At 36.9% G+C, this 27,463-nt stretch overlaps 2 protein-coding genes across 8 annotated transcripts; both read right to left on the reverse strand.

The window, feature by feature from the left end:
* On the reverse strand, nucleotides 1–1,997 carry LOC105398412. The gene is made up of 2 exons (XM_048628436.1): nucleotides 1,307–1,997; nucleotides 1–652 (listed from the first exon to the last, which is right to left on the reverse strand). The coding sequence occupies exons 1-2, from the start codon at nucleotides 1,772–1,774 to the stop codon at nucleotides 221–223; spliced, it is 900 nt and encodes a 299-aa protein (XP_048484393.1). The 5' UTR covers nucleotides 1,775–1,997; the 3' UTR covers nucleotides 1–220.
* Nucleotides 1,998–2,505: 508 nt separating this feature from the next.
* Nucleotides 2,506–19,152, reverse strand: LOC105398394 (protein groucho). Of its 7 annotated transcripts, none has more exons than XM_048628421.1 (19): nucleotides 18,730–19,152; nucleotides 18,477–18,574; nucleotides 18,324–18,387; nucleotides 18,192–18,236; nucleotides 17,933–18,070; nucleotides 17,205–17,237; nucleotides 15,694–15,834; nucleotides 15,141–15,269; nucleotides 13,430–13,552; nucleotides 11,303–11,356; nucleotides 10,848–10,964; nucleotides 9,003–9,160; nucleotides 8,469–8,730; nucleotides 8,365–8,379; nucleotides 7,364–7,543; nucleotides 6,865–6,943; nucleotides 6,215–6,379; nucleotides 4,966–5,165; nucleotides 2,506–4,453 (listed from the first exon to the last, which is right to left on the reverse strand). In XM_048628421.1, exons 1-19 carry the CDS (start codon nucleotides 18,769–18,771, stop codon nucleotides 4,346–4,348), a joined length of 2,151 nt encoding a protein of 716 aa, XP_048484378.1. In that variant the 5' UTR covers nucleotides 18,772–19,152; the 3' UTR covers nucleotides 2,506–4,345. The 7 variants fall into 7 exon arrangements, with proteins under 7 accessions (XP_048484378.1, XP_048484381.1, XP_048484377.1 ...); XM_048628424.1 differs by having other exon boundaries at nucleotides 13,457–13,552; nucleotides 17,205–17,240; XM_048628420.1 differs by having other exon boundaries at nucleotides 17,205–17,240.
* Between the last annotated feature and the right edge of the window lie 8,311 nt (nucleotides 19,153–27,463).

Consider the following 27,463-nt stretch of genomic DNA (forward strand, 5'->3'; position numbering starts at 1 on the left):
TAATGATTTTATATTTATTGATTTTTATTGTAAATGCTACTCGTATCATTAAAGGCCCTCGCCACTCGCGGCATAGTTATCGGCTTCGGCAAGTTATCGTAATCAGTCATAAACAACTCCTGTGGTGTTTGCTTTTGTACTCTTCTTTTTCCGCACTCGTAGAATGACCAACAAACAAGACCGAGAATCGTGAATGATAGTAATGATGCAAAAACTATTGCTAATGTTTTCCAAATGGGTCGACGCCTGGTTGGTCAGGGCTCGCACTCGGCACGTCCGGACTATCTGTCCCAGGACCTTCTGTTATAGGATCTATCTCTGGACCATCAGTTATTGGGCTACTGGAATCTGGGTCATCAGTGATTGGGCTACTGGACTCTGGATCAACAGTTGTTGGGCTACCGGACTCTGGATCAACAGTTGTTGGGCTACTGGACTCTGGGTCAACAGTTGTTGGGCTACTGAACTCTGGATCAACAGTTGTTGGGCTACTGAACTCTGGATCAACAGTTGTTGGGCTACTGGACTCTGGGTCTGGGGACTCTGCATCGTCATAAGCAGAACATGATTCGGAATCTACTCCAGGAGGTAAATACCGAAATGAATCAACAAACAGTATCGACTCCTCACTAGCCACACCTTGGAATTTTACCTGTGAAAATACATTTATGCATATTAACATGATCAACTATATTTATAAAACCGGCCAAGAGCGTGTCGGACACGCACATAAAAGGGTTCCGTAGCCATAGGATGAGCCGACCGCATGACACAAAAAATATCCATAAGTACATTACCATTTAGTTAGGGCAAATGCACCTCATAAGATGGTCGAGTTGTATAAAATAACTATGTATGATACAGAGTCCGCTATTCGTTTTCGTTGAAAGTACTTACTTGGAAGTACTTACTTACAGGACAGTTTTTCAGGATTATTGTAATTAATAGTATTTAAAATATCTCGACACTGGGGGGTTTGATCCACATGGTTTCAAGGTAAAGTTTGTTATATTTATAGATAAATTTTTAACGATACAATTCAACTTAACCTCCAATCGTGTGAGTTAAGTTGTATTTTTGTATTTTTTTCGCAGTAAAAAATAATTACTTTTCGATAATTTTAAAAACCTTGTTTTGGATCATCAGTATTTACATCTCTTCACCTATTTTCGTGGCAATCGGTGGAGAAATGGCGGAGAACGAGCCAGGACAGACGGACAGACATGACGAAACTATAAAGGATCCTAGACTTCCTTGTAAACTTACGGAACCCAAAAAATTAACAAGTACACATTTATAAACTTACATATCCATTGTACATCTTGTCACCTGACACTGACCAGTTCACTTCGAAATTGTAAAATCCATCACCTGATTCACCATCAACGGCTGCGCTTAGCACTGCGACACCCAAAGTAGCATCGTTTTCTTCTTCCTGCTCCCCGTAGACAATCACTATGATCTGGTCATTTATACTAGCGGATTTCATATACGCTTGTATTTCAAATTTACCATCTGCCCGAACAGGAAATGTGTCAGATGATACACAGCTCAGACCATTCTGTCCAGGTTTGATAAACGTGGTGCTTAGCGGGTGGGGACTCTCAATGCCCAAGTCTTCGTAGAAACCTGTACTCCATAGTTCATTGTTGTCGCCGCAGCTTGAGAAGAACTCATCGAAATTCTCTTCGAAATTATAAGTGACACACTCTTGACTGTTCACGTAACTGCTCACGCAGATAAGCAGTGCAAAGGTAACTGAGTAAGTGAACATTTTTTATCATTACTTCTGAAAATGTTTTGGTATATGAACTGAACACCTAAGTATATTTTGAATTGGTTTACTTAGACAGCACAAGTTTAAATAACAATTAAACACTAAAAATACTACCAAGAATATCTGAGTCGGCACTACCGGTTTCAAATTAATTATTATCAGTTTATAATTATCGTAAAATTATCGTTTCAAAATGTGACTAGATCTTCGTTTACAGTGCCTGATATAGATAAAGTTATAGGTAGGTATATGGTGTCATTGTTGTATTTTTTGCAAATTGATTGAATGGATACGTTTTATTCGTATGTGCGAGTCCATTCTACAGGAAACACTGAATAAATACGAAAGTAAATGTGTCTGTCTGTCGGTTATTCTTTAAACTACTGAACGGATTTGAATGAAATTTGATATACAGATAGTCTAGACCCTGTGAAAGAACATAGGCTACTTTTTATCGCGGAATTCCCACGGGTTTTTTTCGGCGAAGCTCGCGGGTACTGCTAGTATATTATTATTTGGTAATCTGTTTGAGAGTTTCAGCAATACTACTCCATCTGAAATCAGACGGACTAGACTGCAGTAGCTATATTCAACTGAATCCAGTTAAACCTTCAACTTCGTGCAGTGTGCAGTCATGATATCAACTGCCCGCGGTCGGATGCAGTCGACTGCAATCAATATCAACTTTATGTAGTATTGTATGGGCTTGGAACAATAAAAAAAAAACGTTATGAGGGCATAAATTAAATATATAATCAATGTAATAAAATCAAGTTTCACATGATGACAGTAGGAATTATAACAAATCTTCATAGTCACGAGTTCACGACCCAATGGTGGCATTAAATCAATAAATTCATCACATGTATTATAGCTTAATAATATCACAAATTGCAGATCATGATGCAATCAATACTAACCTTATCTATTCACATTGATTAATTACCACAAATATACCAGATATTTTCATGAAATGTATTATTTTTAAACATAGAAGGACGGAGGAATAAAAAAATATGAGATAGAATTTTGGGAGAAACTAGTTTTAACTACAAAGCGACGCGTTACAACAAGTACCACATTTATTGCTTTTTAAATTATATATTTAGAAACTAGGACCTATAGCTTTATCCGTACGAGTTGATACATATTATGTTCTACCCTTATTTTCTGTTTAGGTGGGTAAACAATATACATATATCTCCGTACATTCTCCCCTTATTTTTTTAGAATATTATTTTAATCACTTGAGAGCTGGGACACATGTTGCAGACGGCAAGTATCTAATACATACTTTACAATAATACGACGAAAACTTATCGTGTTTCATACCCGTTTCGCAAACTCAGACTTTGCATTATAACTTAATTAAAAATATGTGGATAGCGTAGTTATAAAAAAAATATGTAGGTACTTAAGTAAATTAAATGTAACGAACAAATTAAAGAATATAAACAAATGCTGATATTGGAATTTAGTGGTAACAGGGTAAAGTGTCCTAGGTAATCCTTTTTAAATTTGAGGAACATTTATTGTTATTAGATAGAAAAAAATGCATTAAAATTTTGTCTATAAAATAAGTCCATTGATATGTTTGTAATTTTAATAAAATACTTACTTAGAACTATTACAAAAATAATTTTAGACGTCCAATAAAGTAAAGATAAAAATGACAAAATTCAGTCAAGAAAAAAATATAAGGATTCGCAAGAATCTCATAATAATTTCACAAATTATATAATATGTAACTACAAAAGTACTGATGAAACTGATCCTTTTATTTAATAATGTATTTCTTATTTTATTATAAAAATATACAATAACACTAAAATATTTGCGTCTAACATTCATCTTTCTGAGAACCTATACCTATATTTACCAAATCATCTGATTTACCAGCCACTGGGAATCTCAATTGAAAATAACCTGATGAGTGTCTGAATGATAAAAATACAGAAATGTAATGTATAAAGTTTAAAGACATGAAACTAATAAGTAATACATAGTTATAAAACATTTATTTTAAACACCTGTTTCCTGGTTTTTACAAAAACAACGTACAATAACTTTTCTTTTTCAAAATGGGGATTTTACTGGTCCATTGCATATTGCATAACAATTTCAGATATCAGAAACCAAAACAATATGTTTCTCTGTTGTAAAAAAATCTTCAAATATTCGAAAATGATTTTGGGAACGTTTATTTATGTTACATATTATTAAATGAGTCAATACTTCAGAGAGTCATGACGGCTAGTCACTATATGGAAAAGAATATTTATTTCTGAAGAACCATCATTGTTATAAAAGCACACATTTATACAAAAATATGTACCTATTATTATTTCCGTGCGATAAGATGATAAAATGAATTTAAACACTAAAGTAGACCAAAGAAAAAACATAGATAAAGCTTGCTTTTATACAATAAGACATTTATTTACCATTTCCTCTTTCACGTTTCCATATACACTAATGAATTCCTTCTCACTAAATCGCAAGAGATGGACTATGGACCCCAAGGAAGGGTCTTATTGCCTGAGATTTCTTCTGACACTCACGGGTGGTTCAGTACATGACTTCGTAAACTGTCGCTTTCTTGTCGCCAGACCCCGTCACTATGAACTTGTCATCTGCCGCGACGTCGCAACTCAGCACCGACGAAGATTCTTTAGACTGTAAATAATAATGAGTACCTAATGTTATTTTATAGATAGAAAAGTGAAACTAGCTATAGTGGTCGACAGATAGAATAGAATAGAGTATCGTTATTGGTCACTAAAATAACAGAACAGACAATAAACACCCATATTCTCGAAATAAGCGGTCTTATCGCTAGATATACTCTTTTGCATACTACTAGTTTGCTGTTTCTGTACCTGTCCAGCTACCATTTTTAAATTTGTTTTTCATTGGCCCTTGATGACAGCTCTCCGTCGACCGAGGTCTTACTTCCTAGACCATAACTTGTTTGTCATAAAACTGCAAAGTGAATCTTCAAAAAGTCTCCAAAAACAAGCAGTTAAAATTTCACAGCCCACTCACCTGAAATATGCTAGCTCTCTAAATCCCCATAGCACATTAGGCTTGATCAACCTCACCGCGCCACGGTGTCACTCAAGAATTCAAAACCATCTTATTCCATATGTTTTTTTTTCGGACAGTTTCAACTACGCAGCCAGACAAACCTGGAATATGCTAGCTCCGTAGGGGGTCCGCCACGCGTTGAGCAGGTTGTCCTTGCCGGTGGACACGAACCACTTGCCGCAGGACGCGAACCGCAGCGACAGCACGCACGACTCGTGCAGGTGCAGCTGGTAGCGGTCCGGTTTGCCCGCGTGTAGGACTTCGACGTGGGAGTTCTCCATGCCGACTGCTAGCCAGGAGCCTGGGGAGGGGGGTTTTGGTTATAGTTTATGAAAAATTTGGCAACACAACAGAAAACAGTTTTTTTTGCACAGACAAAATATAGATAAGTTTTGCTATAGAAAATGTGAGTTTGCTGCTAAGTGCAATTTTTCAGACAACCTTTGAATGGTTTCCAATAAAGTTGCAATGGTTAACTAGATTTATACTCACCGTTCGTAAGTCCACAGTTAAATGACTTTATGGAATGTATCACTGTCTGTCGTTTGGCTCCTAGCTTTCAAGACGAGATGTTAAGGTAGGGCAAATACAGACACTTATTGCTACAACAAGACACACAGACCTGTGGGACAGTAGCCCAGCGAGAAGATCTCACTGGAATCTAGCTCAGCAGTTGTTGAATACAGACACTTATTACTACGACAACAAGACACACAGACCGGTGGGACAGTAGCCGAGCGAGAAGATCTGGCTGGAATAGTCGTGCTCACTGCCGGTTGTTGAATATACACACCTATTACCAGCTTCAATAACTCTATCGATAGCTGACAGTTACTTTCATACGATTTTGACAGAATGCAACTGTTTATGTGTCAAAATCGTATGATAGTAACTTTCAGATATCGATAGATAGAGTTATTGAAACTGGCATTTATTGCTACAACAACAAAACACACAGACCAGTAGGACAGTAGCCCAACGAGAAGATCTGGCTGGAGAAGTCGTGCTGGTGCATCTGGCGGCCCTCGCGCAGGTCCCACGAGCGCACCGTGTTGTCCAGCCCGCCCGTCCATGTTTTTTTTTATTGTTTATTTTGCAGAGAGAAAAAATTAGAAGTTCTTGCTGTTAAGCAGCTATATGTCTTTCAAAATATGAATAGTTTTCAATGAAGTTGCTGTGGTTTAACAAGGTTTTTTGTCACTGTTCGTAAAACCACAATCGTTAGTTCACAGTTAAATGAGTTTTTGGAATGCATCTCTGCCTGTCGTTTGTGCTTCTAGTCTCAAGGCTTTAACATGTGTAAAGGTAGCGCGAATACAGACACTTGATGCTACAACAAGACACACAGACCTGTAGGACAGTAGCCGAGCGAGAAGATCTGGCTGGAGAAGTCGTGCTGGTGCATCTGGCGGCCCTCGCGCAGGTCCCAGGAGCGCACCGTGTTGTCCAGCCCGCCCGTCCACAGCCGGTTCCCGTCCGGGCTGATGTCTATGCAGGATGCGCCGTCTGTGTGGCCTGGGAATTGAGATAGAATGTTATTTTAAATAAATAACTTATTTATTTGTTTGTACACAAACAAGGACAGAATTTACAAAAGCTTATACTATACAAACACATAGTTTTATAACTAAAGGAGATTTTTTTCAAGACAAACTTTGGGTGAAAGAATATTTAAGTTCAAATAGGGTCAAGTGTACTAAAGAATTTAGGTCAGATTTTTATTATTATTATAAAAACGGGGGTTGTTTAAAACTAAGGTTAGAGACATAGGTCTTTAAATGTGCCAGCTGAAGTGGCAGTGACCTTGTGAGCTGGACATATAGGTTGTGTTGGATGGCTTCTGGAGAAACCACTAGCGTAGCACGCTCTCCTACTCACAATTTCAAATATTTAGGTTAGTGTATCTTAGCTACGTCATGCTGTGGACGAATTATTGGCTGACGATAACACACTAAAATTAAAAGATACTAAAATAAAACAATATGTAACAAAATACTGACCTTGGAATTGTCTAACTAATGTTTGATTATGGAGATCCCATACTGCTATGTTGCCGTCGGAACAACAACTGAAGCACACCTGAAAATAAATATAAAAACACACTTTTGAGTTTACTCAGTTTATTGGTTATTGAAATTGGTGAACGCAAATTTCGTGAGGAAACCTGCAAATCTAGATTCAGCACATCTAGTTGTGTGAACGCACCAACCCGCAGTAGACCGGCGTGGTGGGAAATCGTGGTCTAATCTTAAAGGGATATGCACAAAGGTTCCATTAGAGAGAGCTAGGTGCTGAAGGGCTAGCACGGGGCGCATTTAAGACGTGACAAAGGTTCTCCGTCGCGCTCGCTCTTGAGGCTTCGCATTGTGAATGAGCGCGATACGAAGCGATGTAAAAGTTTTGTCACGTCTTAAATGCGTCCCGTGCTAGTTTTTCTGCACCTAGCTCTCTCTAATGGAACCTTTAAGCATATCAGACAGTAGAATAGACTACAATTACCTTAGAATCCGGGCTGATAGCGAGCGCGTAGCACGCGGGCGCGGACGAGGTGAGCTCGGCGCGCATGCGCGGCGTCGGCGACGCGAGGTCCCAGATGGACAGGTTGGACGCCTCGCCGCCCACGATCAGCGTGCGACCGTCCGGGAGAAGCTTGACGGAGCGAATGTAGTTGTCTCGTTGCTGGAATTTGGGGTGAGGGGGGGTTAGGGGGTGGCGTGATGAGGGAGGGAGGCATGCAGCGCGCGAAAATAGTATAATAAGCCAAAAAGATAATGTAAAAAAGAAAGATTTTTTTGTGCGGAAAATAATATCTAGTAATTATTCTAAAAAGCCACGTTAAGGTGGGTATAGACTACAACATTTACTTGTAACAGAACAACGAGCCGCTCTCTGATATGTTCTAGTGTATCATACTTTTACGAACTTTTTATCATGCTTTTGCCTGTATTGTACTTTTCGTAAGAACATTACATTACACAGAAATGCTCGGCAAAATGTTGTAGTCTATACTCACCTTTAGGTATTAAAAAAATCACTATTACACCCTTTTCCGGCTTACTATACCACTTTTGCAACGCGATGTAGATCTTATTTAGTCACAGCGTTATTTAAGTTTTCGTTTTACGAGTTCTGTTTTAGTTACTAGACGGCAGCAATAGCTAAGGCACTGCTGAACTATTTTATGTTTTATTTTTTAGCAACTAATGTGGCTAGTAATAATAAGTAGTCATTGAAAATAGTGCAAGTAACCCTTGCATTGGTGCTTTTATACACATGGAATGAAATAAGTGTACCAAACAAATTATGCAGCTATTATTGAATTAAAATGAAGAAGTGGTAAATATTACGACCAAAACAACAGATAAACGTATTGGTAATCCAACAATAGAACTCTCCTAGTAAATATTCCCATGCACGCTGCCTCTATAACCACGCAAAAACAAAACAAACCACACTACAGTCAACACTATAAATGCAAGAGAAAAACAAGTGAAACTCACCACAGCATCAATCGACTACATTTCCGTGAGACAAACAAGTCTAATTATTGCATTGCCATTACAAAACCTAGCTTTTATACAACAGAATCAGAAATCAAACTTACCAAACAGTCGAGTTGCGATAGCGGTTCTAGGGTGTTCGGTGACCCAGGGTTGGTTATGTCCCATAGTTTGACGCATCCTTTCCCCCCTGTATAAGCATGTCTTGCCCCATTGCTCAGTGATAGGGCGACCGCACACACCACTTCGCCGTGGGGTAATGAGGCCACTTGTCTAGCCGAGCGGGGAATGCCTGGCCCTATGAGGGCGTCCGTAGGGAATGGAACGGGCTGGAGTGGACCACCGCATGTGTGGTATGAGTATGGGCTGGAAAGAAAGAGTTGTTATGTAGGTACGGTTTTTTTGTTATGCCTATGACGTCGACATTTTAAATCAGCTGGTCGGTATGTTATAGACAAATTGTTCACAAAAGACAATCATGGCAAAATCTAAATAGGACTGTTTCAATCTGAAAAGCATCCATAGTCAGTGTAAAAATACATTCAGTTCGAAGAGGCCACATATCCAGCAGTAGTCCTCCTACTTTCTTCCAGATTATAACCCATATTTATACCATTGTATTAACACAATAAACTCACGGTTTAGCAGCAGCGATGCCGTTGGTCCTATGGTGCGGGTTGTCGTAGTGATTGGGGGGTCGATACCCGGGGTAGGGTGGAAACCCGTATGGACCTCGAGCGGACCCAGTCGGGGTGGATGCTCGAGGCATCTTGCCGCCAGGCGTGCCGGGCTTCTCCTGCGGAGGAAGGGATGGTTATATGAGGAGGGTTATAAAATAATATAATAAACTTATACCTACATATAACTAGGACAATAATCTTTTGTTAAGTTATAATAATAATAATAAACTTTATTCATGCTAACAGAGTTAAATTCAACTTAAAATTAGAAACTTATTATAAGTCATGCATGAAGTAACATAATCTGAAGGAATCATTATTTGATAAGTCGAACTGTTGTCCTTACTAGGTTAGTGAATAACCTGTATAAAGGACATCAGTGCCACACCCAGACGAAGAATACTTAAATTATGTTATTTCAAATACAATAACGTAATTAAGTAGACACATTATAAAGAGTTACAATTTCGAATTTGATTATAAAATGTGTAATTAAAGCTATATAAAGTAAAATAATAATAGGTACCCAATTTGATGGGAACATAATAAGAAAAATAGATAGGTAGGTAATTTAGGGAATACTAGGTATTAATCGTGTACAGCAACTTAGTAATTATCTGAATATAATAAAGTTATAAAGTAGATTTTAGTCTATTTAATTTAGTTTCACATTTGCGAGTGTCTCATACATATACTTTTGCAAAACTACGGTAATGAGACAATAACGATAAATATATATATTTTTTTATTTACGTAGGTATTACGATATAGTCTGTAAAATTTCTTCAGTTTCAAAGTATGTTAGATTTTTTAGAAATTTAGTTATAATAGTTTTACATTCGTAATGAGTTAAATCAATTAAAGGAGAGCTTGAACTTAGTTTATTATATAGAAAAGGACCAAGGAACAGGAAAAAACGTTTAGTAAAGGCAAAGTTGGTACGTGGTATCGTACATACTTTGTCTTTACGTCTCTTTGTTATTTTAGCGAAGGGAGTGTTGCGATGTTGGAGAAGTATAGTGTGTAAGATAAAGAGTTGTCTAACCGTCAAGACGTCGCAGTCTTTATACAACTGAGCTGTAGGGTACAGAAAAGGTCTGAAAGTTGCGACTTTCAAAATTGCTCGTTGAGCCACTTCAAGAGGTTTTAGTGTGGTTTTTGCTGAGCCACCCCAACAGGTAATACAGTACGAGACAATTGACTCTACTAAGGCCTGGTACACTTTCCTGACGATAGAACCATTAGCCACGTGACGTAAGGTCTTAAAAATATAAATGAGCTTGCGCACTCTACTAGTTAAAGTTCAACAGTATACGTTAGTGTGTTCGGAGATACTATATCTTGTGTAAAAGTAGGACGGAAGTCTATCTATACTATCTATACTAGACACTTACACCCTTGATTCTCTTGTCGTCCCGTAAGTGATGGTAGTTAGTAGCTATATATAGTGTGCGTAAATAAATTAAAAAAACAATATGAAAATGGCGTTCATAGTTCTGTTCTTCTTACTCCCACTTTTGTAACTGCCCTTATTTTAATACTCTTTATCTGCACGTGTTATACTTACTGATCCTTTAAGTAGTAAGTAGATATAGAATCCATATGTAAATGACTCACACTATCTCACCCTACTCGTATTTTTCAACTATCTATGTAACCGCGGCGGCGCCGGCGGCCATTTTCATATTGTTTCACTATCCACACTCGTTATACTCACATCCTTGGTGCTCTTGGCGACCCCTTCTCCTACTGTTAGTTACTATACTAGTGTATATTGTACTCGTGAGTGTGTGTTGTACTTACGTCCTTGGTGCTCTTGGGCGTGGACCGGCTGGAGGAGGAGCCGGAGCGCGAGGGCGGGCGCGCCTCCCCCCGCTCCGCGCCCTCCGCCCCGCGCGCGCCCGGGGAACCGCGCTCCTCCTGTTAATTACAACATTATGATGTCAATACGAGCACAAAACACCAACGACCACCATTATAAAGAACAACTTGTGTAGTTCATGTCACAAATTGTTCACAATGCACAACTTTTATCATCATCATCATCATCATCATTAACCTATAGCAGTCCACAGCTTGGAGATTCCTACGTCCAGCAGCTGCTATGGGCTGATGATGACGAATGAAAATACTTGGAAGAGTTTTCTATACATGGAAAATAATCTACTGAGGACCAACTTCGTGATGAAACCATTTAAAAAATAAAGACTACATCATCTCTCTCTTTGACCATAAACTGAACAGTCTAATAATCTCACCTCATTCGCTACATCTACTACTAGATCTTGATCACTTTTCTCTGCGTCGCTGTCCTGAAATGCAAACAGACTTTGTGATATTGCTTTGTAAAGTACTAACAGTTGTGAAAAACCAAATATTGAAGCAACAAATTTTGATCGGTCTACAATAATGATGCAGGATACAAAAAGGATTTAGTTGGATTTGACAACTACGTACAGTTCCCCAAAATTGATAATGCACATAGAAATCTTCGTCATTGTTCGGCAACGGTCGTATTCCCGAGCGTTAGAAAACTATTATGTATTTAGAGTGGTTAAGTGCATTTTCTTTATGAAATTTTAGTAGAATTATGTAATTGGTGCTAAAAGAGATAATTGATTTATCAGTAACGAAATTTGATTCGATAATTCATAATATTCCATAATATTAAAATTTACTTCGAAAATGTTACAGTAGGTACTTTTCAAGTGTCTTACTGAAGCTGATGTAAAGATGGATGAACGAAGGTTTGAATAACACAAGGTTTATATTATAAAGAGAAATGGATTTCAAACACAGGTTTATATTAAAAAATTTAAATCTCAGTTCAAAAGTATTTACAGCACTGATTATTTCACATTAATAAAAATGTTTACATTAAAATCTCAGTTCAAAAGTACCTATTTACAGCGCTGATCATTCACAATAATATTACAATTACAAACTTGGTCTTTTGGGTGTGGCTTAATTGGCAAAGTGAAGTCTATCAATGTGACGTATATTTTATTCTTAAATGTGCCTCATAATATGGCATCGTCAAAAATAATTTAAGTTGAAATTAAATTCACATTTGAAAAAAATAACAAGAACGATGTGTAATTGCAGCTCTTTATAATTCCACAAAAGTAATATTGATCTTGACCTTGAGACCCTTGACTGATCGGTGACAGCCACCGACCGCCTAAATTGTTTTCGATTATGTGTCACATGATATTGACTACTATTTCTTTCGAACAAGGATCAAAATGCAAGTGCTTTGTACGATTCAATGATTCGGGTGTTTCCGGGAATACGACAGTTTGCGAAGATTTGCATGGCGCATTATTAATATGGGAGAACTGTATTTTGTAAGTGGTTTTAGCATATTATTTTTATTCTCGGAGTTTTATATCAGCTAATCTTTCTTTTATGGGGTTTTATAGGGGCACAATCATTTGACAATCGATATGCAAAAATAAATATAGAAACCCAGATCATAGAAAGGGTAGGTAATAAGAAGGATATTTACAAGTGTCGCATAGCATCCGTACCGTACACACAACACACAACTCGCCAAACGGGAAGCAGAAAGTAATTGACAATTTAATACACTTGGCAAATGGCATAATGTTATGATAGCTATTTCTACTGGCAATAAAGTATAAGTAATATCTTATGATATCACCGGTAGTTTGTTTGTATGATTAAGGTAGAAGTAGTACGCAGTAACATTACTTCATCATGAAAAAAATACTCCATTTTTTTCACTTTGTCAATATCGGACATGTGCGAGAGACATACTCAGCAGTCAGCACTCTTTTGTTAAAAAATATAGACTACATACTACTATTCACACAAATGCCAGGCGTATTAAAACTGCCAACTAAGGCTGTACGCGCAAGACTAGTGACGGTTGAGAGATGGCAGCACCGCCACCGTTAAACTATGACGATCATCAGACATTGGTTGGGCTCAAATAAGTTAGTACAATGTGCACTATGGGCTAGGACTTAATACCACTTAATGCGACTTCGCATCGTTATATAATTATAGCACTCCTAGGTATTCCATAGGTGAGAGCGTAACGTAGCGCCTGTCATGGCGGTAATTCAGTTTTATGTACGGGTAGGTACTATAACAAGTCTAAAGAGCGATTTACACTTCAATAAGTACAGCAAACATTTAGTTCTAGGTACTGCTCTTATTGAATTGTACCTAAATCGCTTATAACGGCCAGCCATCGCGAAACCATCAGTAGCTGCCAGTTTAAATAACTATAACTATCGATAGCTGACGATATTTATTTGAAAATAACTGTCACCTATCGATACATAGTTATTGAAACTGGCAGTAGCTCACACACACACAGCAGATATAATACGACAGATTACAGAAGCATCACATACACTGCACAAGCTCACATGACTGTGTACCTTCTCTTCTTTCCTTCGCTTCGCGTCCAGCGGCTCGGGCTCCGGCGAGCGAGGACGGTACTTCTGTTCGCGCTCGTGCGGTGAGACTGAGCGACGCTGTGAGGGGAAAATGGGGGTTAGGTTTGGGTTTTGGAGCGTAAGCTCCAACTTAACCTCCAACTAGGCCTTAAGGCCTAGTTTCACCATACTCTGTTAGATCATTAACACCACTGTTACATCATAACAAGGGATTAGTTGTTGACTTTTGACACAGCTGTCAAGAATTTAAGATGGAAATGACGTATAGGTTATTTTATTTTAGATAACACTTACAATGTAACAGAGGTCTTAATTATCTAACAGACTATGGTGAAACTAGGCCTGAGTCGATGGGGTAAGAGTTTAATATAGATTTCTTCTTCTGTCTGTTTATTAAATCGGCAAGCTGAACTTTCAGTTAAATATGCAGATACTTTTGTTCGCGCTCATGGGGTGAGATGAGACTGAGCGAAAAAAAAGAGGTATTTGCGTTTGCTGGTTAAAGTGTTCAGAGGTTTATGTTGCGTTTGTAACGTGTTCTAGAGTGGATAACGACAAGCTAGTTGCTGAATCAGGTAGGGCCAGAGCAGTGTTGTGGAGCTCCTTGTTACCTCTTAAAAATGTTTACCTAAGTCCAGCAGTCGACTAGTACGGGCTATTGATGATGTTCGTGATCCTGGAAGGCTTAATACCGACTATTGTGTAAGTCCTTGGTAGATAAATCTGTCCATCAGTGGAAGATTATTGGCCGAATATTTTTTAAATCTTAAACATGAGTGTATGTTTTTCCAAGTAAGCCTTTAAATGGTAGAAAATTGCGTTGGTTTTTAACCGACTTCAAAAAAAGGAGGAGGTTCTCAATTCGTCGGGATCTTTTTTTTTTTTTTTTTTTTTTATGTATGTTCACCGATTACTCCGCCGTTTATGAACCGATTTTGAAAATTCTTTTTTTGTTGTATTGGGTTGAGCTCCCAGGTGGTCCCATTTTTTTTTCAGAATTTTATCTCACCCCTAAGGGTGGGTAAAGGGGTAAAAACAGGGTATGAATTTCCATTTTGGGCACATATTAACCGATTCTAATGAAATTAAGAACGTAAATATAGTTCTTATAACAAAAAAATATGATGGTGACCTTGAGCTGATCTGATGATGGAAACGGAAGGCAGTCAGGGGAACTCCTCAACGGTATATAGCAACTACTTCGTGTTTAGGCTTGAATGATTCGTATTGATTAGTAGGACTTTTTGGTATCATTTGTACCTTACTTTTGATTGAAAGTTATTACAAATAAACTAAAAACTATTAAATAAAATAATAATTAAAAAAATAAAAAAACCGACTTCAAAAAACCACTAAAATGTAAGAAATAATTTAAGGTTTACACAAATTCTACTCGTATGAGACAGTACAAATATACCTAAGCAGGAACTGTTCTTTTTTGAAGTTGGTGCCATATTTCTTCAGATTACTTTGTCACCGCACCAACATCAAAAAAGAACAGTTCCTGCTTAGGTATATTTGTACTGTCTCATACGAGTAGAATTTGTGTAAACCTTAAATTATTTCTTACATTTTAGTGGTTTTTTGAAGTCGGTTTTTTTATTTTTTTAATTATTATATGTTTGTAAATTTCGACCACTACTGCTTAAAAATTTCCTTTTCTCACCTGTTGCATGCCCCTAGGCACGTGTCTCTCATCATCCCGGTCTCTTGGGGGCGGCTGCCCGGGCAGCAGCGGGGGCGGCGGCCCGCCCATGACTGGAGGCTTCACGTCTGGAGGGGGCGGCAACTCTACCTGTAAGCGAGGTTGGTTGAGTGGTGGTTTCATTGTAGGTACAATAAAGTATTTTTTACCAGATCAGATATATTGTAAATAATAAACTATATTTTTATAACATAGCATCAGCTTAAAAAACATATTTAAATCCGTTCCTTTCATACACTAATATTTAATTACATCCTTCCTTTTGGCCAGGCCCAGGCCCAAAGACTCATCCCAGCCCGATTTACCTCAAACTGGAAGTCGGTAGTGGTTGGATGAGAAATGCTAAGGACAGAGCATTGAGGTGGTTCTAGTGACCTAATGAATAATAAACGAGTGTTCGATGCTAATGAAAACAACCACACACGCAGCCGTCAAAACAAAACTTTTAGCTTCCCTACCGCATTGCACAAACTGAAATGCGAACTTTCCATTATTAAACAAATTAAAACATTACCTTATGCGCCGGGGGCGGCAAGTGCGGGGGCGGCGGCGGCCCTGCTCCCGGGGGCGCTCCGAACAACAGCGCCCCCGCGCCGAGGAGCCCCCCCGCGCCCGCGCCGTGCCCCGCCAGCCCCGCTTGAGCGTGGATCTGTTGCTATAAAGAAGAGGGGAATGTTATAGTATACGCAAGATAAAGGGACAAGTGGGGCTATAATACTGGTGGTCATAGGAATGGAGGCATGTCGATGTAGTGTTTACTTAATTGTTTTTATGCAGTAAATATAGTAAACTTTTATACACAAAATAGCAAATGGTGGTGAGCCTGTGAGTGGAAAAACTGAGTGGGAAGACGGCTGTATACAATGACATTGATATTGCTAGAAGAAAATTTATAAGTTATCAAGAAACAAGTATTTACTATTTGGATACGAGACATACGAATCGAAGGTTAAGGATGTCTTACGTACTTACTAAATTTTTGTTTCATAATGTTATAATGTTTTTGGGGAGACAGAAAATCCATATTTATTTTGCGATGTTAAACAGACGAATATAATTATAATTATGTTCCTGCGCACACTAAATAAGTAGAAAATGAACGCCCATGCTAAATAAACTTACACAAGTGCAAAAAAGTCTTCATTGCAACTGTGCAAACAACAACCAGAAAAACATTAACATACATTGAGGTAGTAAAATAATGTTAGTTCTACTAAATATTCCATAAATATGTTTATGCAAATGTTAGTTAAATCACATGATTACATAGTGTAGCAGCAGTAGCAAAACAAAATAGAAAAATGAGTCATGTTTTTTACATGACAAATTCAATACAATCAAAAAGTCATTAAAAACCGTAGTTGAACACTTGTTTGAATTAACCAGTGAGTAAATAAGGTATGTAAGTAATAATTTTGAATCAAACTATTGTTAGAATAAAATTATAAATAAATAACTATTGTGATGTTAGAACACACAGTGCAAAATTAAAGCAGGAAAAGCCAAACTTTCAGATAGTCAAATTATTATTTAAATAACTGACCATTATGATTATAATATGTATAACATAAACAACCGCCTAGAATGCGTTGAAGCCTTGCCTATGCAAAGTTTTTACAACTTTTATGTGAATTTCAATGTCATAGGGTGCAATGCAGTTCCCAATTTCTGGTTAGACACATCTAAGCCCCGTATATCACCATATAGTTAGTAATTTTTAATAAAGTATAGGTAGGTATAATTTTTATAAGGATTGAATTACATCACTTTCAGTGAAAAGACAGGTGAGGTGGTATCTCCTGGACATGTTGGCATGTTATAACGGTGATATAACCCACCAATCACAATACAGCTTTCTAGCTACACAATTTGAATCTGTGGCGCCATTTGCAATTTATTTTCTGTGGAAATCCCCATAAGAGTACAGGTAAGTAGAGGCATATAAAACGTGAGTGGTAGGCATGTGAACAAAAAAATAATGTTAATCACAACACATATAAAAAAACTCGTTTTTTTTTAACTTACAATAAGTTGTTGCAGACCATGCTGCTGCTGTTGCTGCTGACAACATTCAATAAAAAAATGTATTTTCCACTGTTGTGTTCCAAATTCAAAACCACATACAGTCATACATACATGATTACTATGTTTGAGGCTAGCTTCAACCCCAAAAGGGAAATTACATTCTTGACTTTTATTGCAGAGATATAAAATATAAGTAGGTATACAGCCTTTAGTTACATTGATATTCTTGTTGCTTTATAAGCTGTGATTGTTATAAATATAAAAATAATACAAATGGAATATTCACAAGTGTGTGCTTAGGAAATATTACTGGTATTGCTGTTTAATTGTCTTTCAGATAAAAAATGAAAGTATAGCACATAAATTGTAATTTATTATTATGATCAACTTTAGTTGAGATGAGATAGAATTTAATTTCAAAGCTATATTAAAGAGAGTTAAACATAAGTAATGTGTACTCAACCAATCTAAAACCTATGTTTAATGTTGCATTACCGTAAAATCAGTATTTTACACTGATGCATAACACAATGGAAAACAGTATAAAAATAACAAAGAGAACTATATTTACATATACAGATTAAGACTAAAATTAAGGACTACAGCATCCTAATAGGAATGGCTAAAAATAACTGATTCAAATTACAAAAACCACTGAATATAGATGCAGGATTCCTCTAACCAATCAGCATAACAATATATAACAAACACAATACTGTAATACTTACTCCGATTATAGAGTTAAGTTCGGACATGGTGACTTGCTTGGCCCTCTCGATGGCCAGCGAGACCTGCTGTTGGTGTTCCTGAGCTAGGAATGGCAATACTTGGACTATAATTGCACTCAGCCGTTTAGCTATTTCTGTCTGCAATTAAAAGTTTTTTGTCAGTATATTTTTTCTGTTTACATGACCTATTTTTACTCAGCTTTCATGTAATATTATTATTTATATAGTATATTGAGTATTATCATTTTCAATAGCATACCTGCTTGTGCATTTCAACATTCAATCCGTAAGACATTTCGTAGTACTGAAACAAAATGTCACCAAATTAATGATCATACAAAATGTTATTTCTACATGCATAAATCCTTCCATTATGTATCACATTATTTACCATCACATAATGCCTCTGCATTTCTGTTTTCTCGCTGGCCAGCTTCTCACACTCTAGTTTTAAGCTGCAAAAATGAAACAAAAGTTAATGATAATGACCCACTTACAAGTACTTTCTAAATATTTGATATTTTACTATGACTATGTGGCTTACCTGTGATTTTGAGCTTGTAGAAAGTTAAATTCTTCTTTAATTCGTTCTAAAGTGTCACCTATAGTCAATTTTATGGGTCCCGATGAGGGCTGCGGTCCCTGAAGCACAAAAAAAAAAACAATTATTCCCAACAAATTATATTAAAAGTTACTGGAGTGTTTTTATTTTTCTATTGGTACTTTCAAGGATTATTAGCCTAAAATGTGATCAATAACGCTATGGACAGTTGATAATGAAGCAGGTAAATACGAACCCTGATAGCGGCAGCCGGGTGCCGCGTCGGCGTCGGGTACATGCTTGCCAACTGTTCCAATGTTTGTACACAAACTACTCCGTCAAACTATAAACTTTACGCTACACACTAGTAATCCTAGTGAAATCACGAACATGTCAATAAAGTCTTCCACTGCTATAACACAAGAAACACTGTAAAACTTGATGGCGCTAAAACAGACAATGATATGCACAAACTTTGATACAAAACTTTGAGCCTCTCAGTCATTATTTCAACGATAATAAATGTTAACTGTATTGCGTAACAAACTGCAGATATAACGCGACAATTTAAGTTAAAAATACTGGATTTTAATGCTTTATCAAAGCAAATATTCAACAAAATTCCATCCACGCCGTAATTTCCATTTACAGCGTTACCAGACGTCAAACATATATTAATCTGTGTACTTGGCCGAGGAAAAGGCGATTTTCTAATCTGTGAATAGCCTGCTATACAATGTAATAGTGATGTTTACTAACTACCTACGGCCTAGCAAGAAAGAGTCACCACGCTACTATTATTAACACATGGCCACCCAAGTATTGTTTCCCATAAGCTAATTAAAAAAATTAAAAAACCGACTTCAAAAAACCACTAAAATGTAAGAAATAATTTAAGGTTTACACAAATTCTACTCGTATGTGACAGTACAAATATACCTAAGCAGGGACTGTTCTTTTTTGATGTTGGTGCGGTGACAAAGTAATCTGAAGAAATATGGCACCAACTTCAAAAAAGAACAGTTCCTGCTTAGGTATATTTGTACTGTCACATACGAGTAGAATTTGTGTAAACCTTAAATTATTTCTTACATTTTAGTGGTTTTTTGAAGTCGGTTTTTTAATTTTTTTAATTATTATTTTATTTTATAGTTTATTTGCAAAATATGATCATGACTTTAAAGGTGTAATAAAATAACCGTTTTCTACTTTTTTTTGCCAGGCTGTATACCTACACCGATCGTTTTACAAAGCTGAGCTACTAGCCACTCGCTACTGTCCATTGTAGCGGCAACAAAAATACAGTACAGTAGTTTTTTTTGGTAGAAATTATTTTTCTATAGTCAGGCACCTCAAAAATGGCAGTTAAATAAATGGTAGATTGTGGGGCAGCTGTTTGATTTGTTGAATCGGAGTGTTTTGAAATAAAATATTTTTGGTTGCTTTGTTTGAACAACCGCGTGAGACAGTGTATTTTCAATGATTATTCTTAGAAGGAAGTGCTGTTCATAAAGTGTTTTTTATTGAAATACAAGTTATATTTTGCGTCACAAAGAGAACCATCATGGATTTCAAAACAGCCGTATTCAACGCAGCGCGAGATGGAAATCTTACCCGATTGAAAGTAAGTGTACTTATCTAGGTCCTTGTCTCCTTTTCATCATTGTATCTAGATTATTCGTCTTATCATTAGTAACTCCAAAGTAGGAATCATGTCATTTTCATAACCCACCTTGCAGATGCCTAACTGTACAGTACAGTTATTTTGCAAATTTCACTGGTTTCCCGTGAATTCCCATGTGTTAAAAAAGTGGGTCAACAGATACCTGAAAATTATTTACTCTATCATACACACACAATAAAGCATATTTCATGAATGATCGATAGATCGTCCTGGCTATATAACCTGCAACACGATCGATGTTTTTTTTTTTAAATAAAAATACCTCTGCTATTGTAAGATGTCTTATAAAAAAGGAGGGGTAACCTGTAAATACTAAAATAACAATAACTCTCCCATTAACGTAATGCTGAGAGTATTTTTGTATTATTATCAATGAGAAATAAACCACTCACCAAACATAACTTATAATCATACTTTCGTTTAGGATGACTGTTAGGAACAAAATTAGGACTAAACATAAAGTGGCATAGGACACTTCCTTTTCAGTATTCTCTGCTCTTAATGTGTATGCTAAGTCCAGAAGGGGCTTAATATTAGTATGTCTATGGCAATATGGCGGTCTGCCAACAGGTCTGGCTCCCTGCCATAGCTTACCTTCCTTGTTTGTTTTGTGGTATGTTTGTTTACATACCTATCCTACAAATTTACTTTTAGACAGCAACTGGTTTAAATACTTTTCTAAATAGGGATTGGAAATCTGCATTCTTTGCACCTTCTTTTAGTTTGTTGATAACAAACACTACACAGAGAAAAGAAGAAAGTGAGGGTGGACAAGCGCGTATAAGGAAAAGTTGAAAGGTCTAGAGCTTGCCCCATTTCATGTCCAATTAAGATTATCTCATTAGAATTCCGTGGATAGAAGTAGCTTGCACCAGTCAACAACTTCTAAATTTTGCTTATATAAAAATCTACCAATCAATCAATGCCATGCCATATGGCTGATTGATAGTGGCATGGAAGAAGATGCACATGATTAGCAAATGGCTATTTGTATCCAGCAACAGACAAGTTTCTAGTTTCTGTGAAAATGGAGCTATAGCTAGCTCCATTTTCACAGAAACTAGAAACTAAAAATAGCTTTTTTTCCTGTTTTGTTACATTGTGGTGGCAAATAATGTCATATTATTCTATTCTAGCTACTACTGTGGTTTACTTACATTAATAAAAATAAATCATCACAGCAACAGAAAGTAGTGTTGTGAATGCGAGTAATGTCTTGTCAACAGAATAATGTTGGTCATGAAAAGTTCAATCACCTCACTGGAGCATATCCTACATAGTGCATGTTATCTTGCAATTGTTGCACAACTCTTGCTTGTACATAATGAATGCACTTTTGCTAGTACATTGCCTGGTAGGTATGTAAACATACTGTTGTGTTAGATAACTCAAATGCTATCTATCTGATAGTCACTGTTTGTTTGATGAACTCAATAATATATAAAAGAATTAAAAGATAATCATTCCATATCTTTGTCATGCCATTATTAAATACATACTTTTAGAACATAATTTATACACATAAATCACAGAATAAATATCAAAACAGTCACAATAACAACAACAAACAAAACTGCTTACCTACACATATTTTCCAAGCCTAAAGTTAAAGCCTGTGGAAGTCAGGACAGGATCATATAAAATAAATATGGAATAACTGCCAACATATACATAATTATAAAAGAAAACCATTTATGTATGAATTACAAATACAACATTATGTATAGAACATTTATTAATTAAATTAATAATTATTATGCTTCTGTACAAATTTTACCTGTTTTAACATGCATGGGTGCACCCGATGCAGTCCTATCATGTGATTCCACTACTGGAGGTTAGCTCTGCATACTCCTTACTATTCTTCGTCAAGCTATGCTACATCCTGTGTGTGAATAACCCCAGAACAGACTTTATTAATTTGAACATACATTCAAAGGTCTTTATTAATTTAAACAAAGATTCTAAGGGTTACGGCTCACAAAATTACGATCGTGTGGCCTCACACGATCGTAATTTTGTGAGTTGTGAGTCGCGTATTCTGGCAGAAAAGTGTGCGCGGGGACGAGGACTAAAGGAAAAGCCGGCGGGAGAGCATTGACCCTATTCCAGATTTAATCATATACTTTGTGTATTATAAACACGAATTTCTACAGCGTTGGCTCAACGACGTCAACAGTGTAACACGGAAATATACCTGGCTGCTATTTATCACTGTCGATGTCGACTAGGTTTTAAATTTTATGTGCGCAAGATTACCCAATGACCTTCATTCTTTTATCTGTTTATTTAGAATTCGATTTGGATGTACATGTCTACAGATAGTAGTGGGTTCGTACATATACACGCACTACTCAAAACATCAATTGTTAGATAAAAAACTTAGACTGAAAAAATATACAAAGAACTCCAGTCACATAAATATAAAAAATAAAAAAGACGATGTCTCGTGAGTGGCACGTTGGCAACAATTTCAACATACAGTCAGGAAACTAAATTCATGAAAAATCGGTCGGTTTTCCCTTATTCGTCGTTAACTATAGCAGAGCGATGCTGGACATTGGATGCGATAAGGTCATTTGCATCCAGTTCTTGCAAGAAACCCTTCGCCCCACACCTGTCTCGAGGATAGTTAGGTAGGTACATAGCTATTATATTAAAGTTACTATAAGCCGCTTACAAGAATTACTAGTAAGGCGTCGAAAGTGTAGCTCAACCAAATGAAAGCTAAGCTGTAGGTTTGTATACTTAATATGGTGATTACGAATAATATCTCCATAATATAAACTATAGTCAGGTGACTGCGGATTTCCCTCGCTGATTTTAATACAATGCAGGTGTACATGCGTCTTAATAATGATTTTGAAAGATGCGATTAAATAATATCCTGTGGCCACGTGGTCCTATCAAGGACTTTGTGGTCCTATTGATCGGACCATAGACTTAATTTTACTTTGTAAAATATAGCATGAGCCCTCTCCACAAATACTGTATTACATCATCATTCATAACATCGCCTCATTGTCTAAGTATAACGTCGAACAAACAAATATTTCGCTTGTCAGCTTAAAAGTGCGTGCGTATTTGGAAGGTATTTCCTTCATGAGCCCTATGACAGTTGTCAAATCCTAATCCTAACTAATATTATAAATGCGAAAGTAACTCTGTCTGTCTGTCTGTCTGTCTGTCTGTTACGCTTTCACGCCAAAACTACTGAACGGATAGGAATGAAATTTGGTATACATATGGTCTAGACCCTGGGAAAGAACATAGGCTACTTTTTATCCCGGAATTCCCACGGGAAAACTTTTTAAGGCGAAGCGAAGCGCGCGGGAACAGCTAGTATTTAATAATAATAACTGTATCTGTCACTGTCTTGTTACTTTTCAAGGGATATTGAACATTCACCAGGCATAAGCATATAGTGAAACTATAAAGTCCTGAAATTAAATGAGGGCACTGCTATCTTTCATGTAGCAACCCTATATAGCGAAACATAACTGACTTTGATACTTGAAATTTTGCCTGTTAACTTCCTACCTATTTATGTATTTTAAAAACAACTTACCATCCACAAAAAAACTCTTATACAAGCTAGAAGGTGTTAATATGAAGGCTAATAGTGAAACCAATAAATATTTATTTAGATAACGTTATTACAACTGTATAAAAAAACTGGATCTGACGAAGGGCACACATAGTAAAGACATCAATTTCTCTTTTTGGACGGTCAGTTCTGTTTCTTCCAGGAGTTATTAATGTTCCATATTTTGCCCTCTTTGGCACACTGGTCCGATATATCTATAAAATAAAATAAAAAAATCTTTTTGAGTTACACAATGCCCCCCAAATTCACACAATGTGAATTTAGTATGTGTTGGATAAATATATTTAATAAAATAAATATTATATAGGTTTTTGCTCACGTGAAGGTTCAAGGTCCAAAGCTCGGCGTGGAGGGCCCTCCCGATGCTTGAGTAATCTGTTTTAATCTTGAGGTTCTCACACACAAAATCACATGTCCACTTATAATCGTATACACAAATATAATGCCTAATAGTAGCTGGTAATATTTAACCGAAAATACAAATATTGCGAATATCGAGACCGCGCCGAAATACAAGAGCAGATAACCCGACGAGAGGCTGCCAACGACTGAGTAGACTGTCAAAAATAAAAGAACCTACCCACATACAAATATAAGAACCTACCCACATACAATTATTAAAGTGTTCGTCGGTACCGAACAGTATGTAAAAAAAAAATATATCTTCAAGTATCAAAATGTTAAGGTTTGACTCAACTGAAACCACATGAAACCTACAATCAGTGGTATGTAAACAATGATCGACTTGGGCTCTAAACCTAGGTTTACCGATAAATGAAGCGTTGGTACTAATAAAAAATGAGTTATTACAATTTGTTTAATGCTACATACCCGTCATAGACGCTGTACGAGCGTAAACATCCTCCAAATTCGACAAAATGTGTCCAGCTTGATGTTCCGCTAAACATTGTATTATAACTCGATAAATAACTTCACTAGCTTGACTACGAATATTTTTCTTCATCTTCCTAATGGCAACCAAGCGTAAATTGTTGCTTTTATCTAGATTATCCTTATAATTAATAAGAAAATTCAAAAAAACAGCCAACCGCCTATTGACATAAACAATTGTTATGACTTTTATGTTTCTTTTCTAATGGTGCCAGGCTCCTGAAAATTTTAGTTCCTCAAACATTAATTTCAGGACTTTATAGTTTCACTGTATCTCCCTGTCAATCAAACGTCATAGGACTCTTGCTATATTTTACAAATTATAAAGATGGACAGCGACAGTATACGATATTATGTGGTCGTAGTGTTAACAATCACAAGTTAATAAATAATCGTAAAAGTATCCTTGATAATACCCCCTAATTAGTAATTACTTTCTAAGAATAAAACCACTTGTCTTGTTTAGCAAGTGCTCCATTTCCCACAATTATCGTCCTGGTGTAGCTGCTAGTAATACCTAAGTTATTCACTGTGCAGTGTGCACTAATCAGAGTCTCTTCGAGTTTCGTCTATTTATAATTTACTTACTCGTGGATTCAAAATGACTAGCAATTATTATGGTTCTACTCGTAATGTTTTCCACTTTGGCAAACCAACCAACTTTTCAATACAAGAAAACCAAGGATTCAGAACAACAGAAGTACAACGGTATTCAGTAACATTAAATCCCTGTTATTCGGTGTGTCTCTAAACGCGTGCAAATATTAGCTGCTACCTAATAACCAACTATGTTAAGTAGCAGCTATGATATGGGATCATATCCTTTTATTCCCGTCCTCTTGGAATGAGCCCACTTCCGCGTTTCATACAGAAATGCTTTGTTGCTGTGTCACCCACTGCGGCGCGGCCGGAATTATAAACAAATTGCGAAATGAAGAAACAAAAGAGTCATGGATCATGCGTTATTATTATTAGCCAAACCCTTTGGAACCTTCGTTTTGTTGTAATCACAATCACATCACTGGCTTTCCAAACTCTAGGTACTACAAATAGGTTAGGTAGTTCCTGAAAAATATTACTCGGTATCGAGATAAACCACTGAACCATCAGATTTCTGTAGTAAATCTTATCTACATAGTAAGAAAACATACATGTTTACTGTAAACGCCAAAATTATAACTACGCCAAAGCTTTGTCCATGTTTGCGTTATCCCCCCGCCTTTATGTTAACTTAAAGCCAACAAGTCCAAAGCACGTCCTGAATATATTTATATTTATTCCTCTGATTCACCGAGACATCCTAAGTCTTATTGCACTTTAGAAGTCTGTCTTTGTATTCGCATGAGTCACCGGGTCATTTGCCGGATCTAAGGCGGTTTATTTTTGTACAATCGCCGTTACTCGGTTTTCTAACTGGTTAATTAGCCCGCGGAGAGAAAACGGGACCGGTTAACTTACTTTTCAATTGAATGTGTCTATGGTATGGTGATTTTTCGCCTTACTTTGAATTGGTAGTTCTATGAACAAAGTCTTTATTGCTTCCGAATCTTCTTGTAACTGCTTTAGGACGATTTAATAAGGAAGAGCAAATTCCGTCACGTCACAATCAATATGTTTCCTTATGGCCTGACCAGCTTTATTCTTTTAATTGTCCTCACCTTTTTCACACTTGGTCGACTGCCAAAAGGCCCGTTTAACGTCAATTTCAGCTTTATTTTTTAACCTGAACGTTAATGGGCAAAGTGTTACGACCTGTTTATAGGCTGGAAATCATAAAGTCGATGAGAAATACGTGGATTAATGGGGGCACGAAATGATGCTTTATGCGTCACGCAACACGACTTGAATTCTTTCGCCTGGAGGTATAACGGTGCGGCGAGGCTGGGACATACAGTTCAGTTCAGCTGCTTCAATTTAGAGCGAATGTTTCTAGAATCTTCTAGCTAGCGGTATAAACTCATTACCATAGGGTAAGCTGCACAAAGGTGGACAGACACAAAGCGCATTATTGTCGTAAAGTAATGTTCTGCGCTCATAGGCTGAAGTCATTACAAAATGGTTACACCATTGCGGCTAAAGCTATTGCAACTGAATGTGTTGCAATGTGATCCGTAGTCTTTCGTTTATTGCATTTCGGAAAAGACAACATGACGTAACATACGCCTACTCCTTGACTACATAACTTGTACTTAAATGCCCATTTATGAATTTTTACCCCTCTCTTAGAAAGGGCTGGTTTCAGTTTGCTTACTTGTACTTAAAATCTTTATTCGCTAAAAGCTTAATCTTAATTTATTTCTCAAAACGCAATAATATGCGCTGTTTGTCGTAATTAAAAAACAAACTATGTAATGTAAATTTTCCACACCCGCACCCGGTAGGCGTGATCTAGTGTGTAGATTTATATCAATAATGATACTCGTTTTTTAGATTAGGGCGTGTAACATTTATTTGACTAGTCATACACAGAAGTTATAAAAACAAACGCGTGTATTTTATTCAGTTATTAGTAAGCGAGCCAACTAGGTTGTAGATAAATGTATCGCAATTTCATATCGCAAGTGGAATGACTTGTTTTGTTACGTCTTTGCCGCCATTAGCATATCGACACCGCCGCCGCGCCGCGCCGGTTATCAAATATACTAATGTAGATAATAGAAATCGTGACGATAAATACTCGTATGGCTGAAGAGAATTGCGAGATTAACGCCGGGTTTTTGAAGGTCGACCAATGTAACATTAATACTACATCAATCTGCGAAGAGGGTGCATAGCTGCATACCCTTTAGTCATCTCTTTATTTGTATT

Source organism: Plutella xylostella, chromosome 21, assembly GCF_932276165.1.
Source record: "Plutella xylostella chromosome 21, ilPluXylo3.1, whole genome shotgun sequence".
Classification (NCBI taxonomy): domain Eukaryota; kingdom Metazoa; phylum Arthropoda; class Insecta; order Lepidoptera; family Plutellidae; genus Plutella; species Plutella xylostella.

Bases quoted from the DNA above. Each gene is read 5' to 3' on its own strand.
- LOC105398394 (XM_048628420.1), bottom strand. From the start codon at position 18,771: ATGTACCCGACGCCGACGCGGCACCCGGCTGCCGCTATCAGG. The intron at 13,553-15,140 runs GTGAGAAAAGGA...TTCCCCTCACAG, and splicing joins TGCCTAGGGGCATGCAACAG to CGTCGCTCAGTCTCACCGCA. The intron at 6,380-6,864 runs GTCAGTATTTTG...CTCAATTCCCAG, and splicing joins ATTAGTTAGACAATTCCAAG to GCCACACAGACGGCGCATCC.
- LOC105398412 (XM_048628436.1), bottom strand. From the start codon at position 1,774: ATGTTCACTTACTCAGTTACCTTTGCACTGCTTATCTGCGTGAGCAGT. The intron at 653-1,306 runs GTAAGTTTATAA...GTATTTTCACAG, and splicing joins ACAAGATGTACAATGGATAT to GTAAAATTCCAAGGTGTGGC.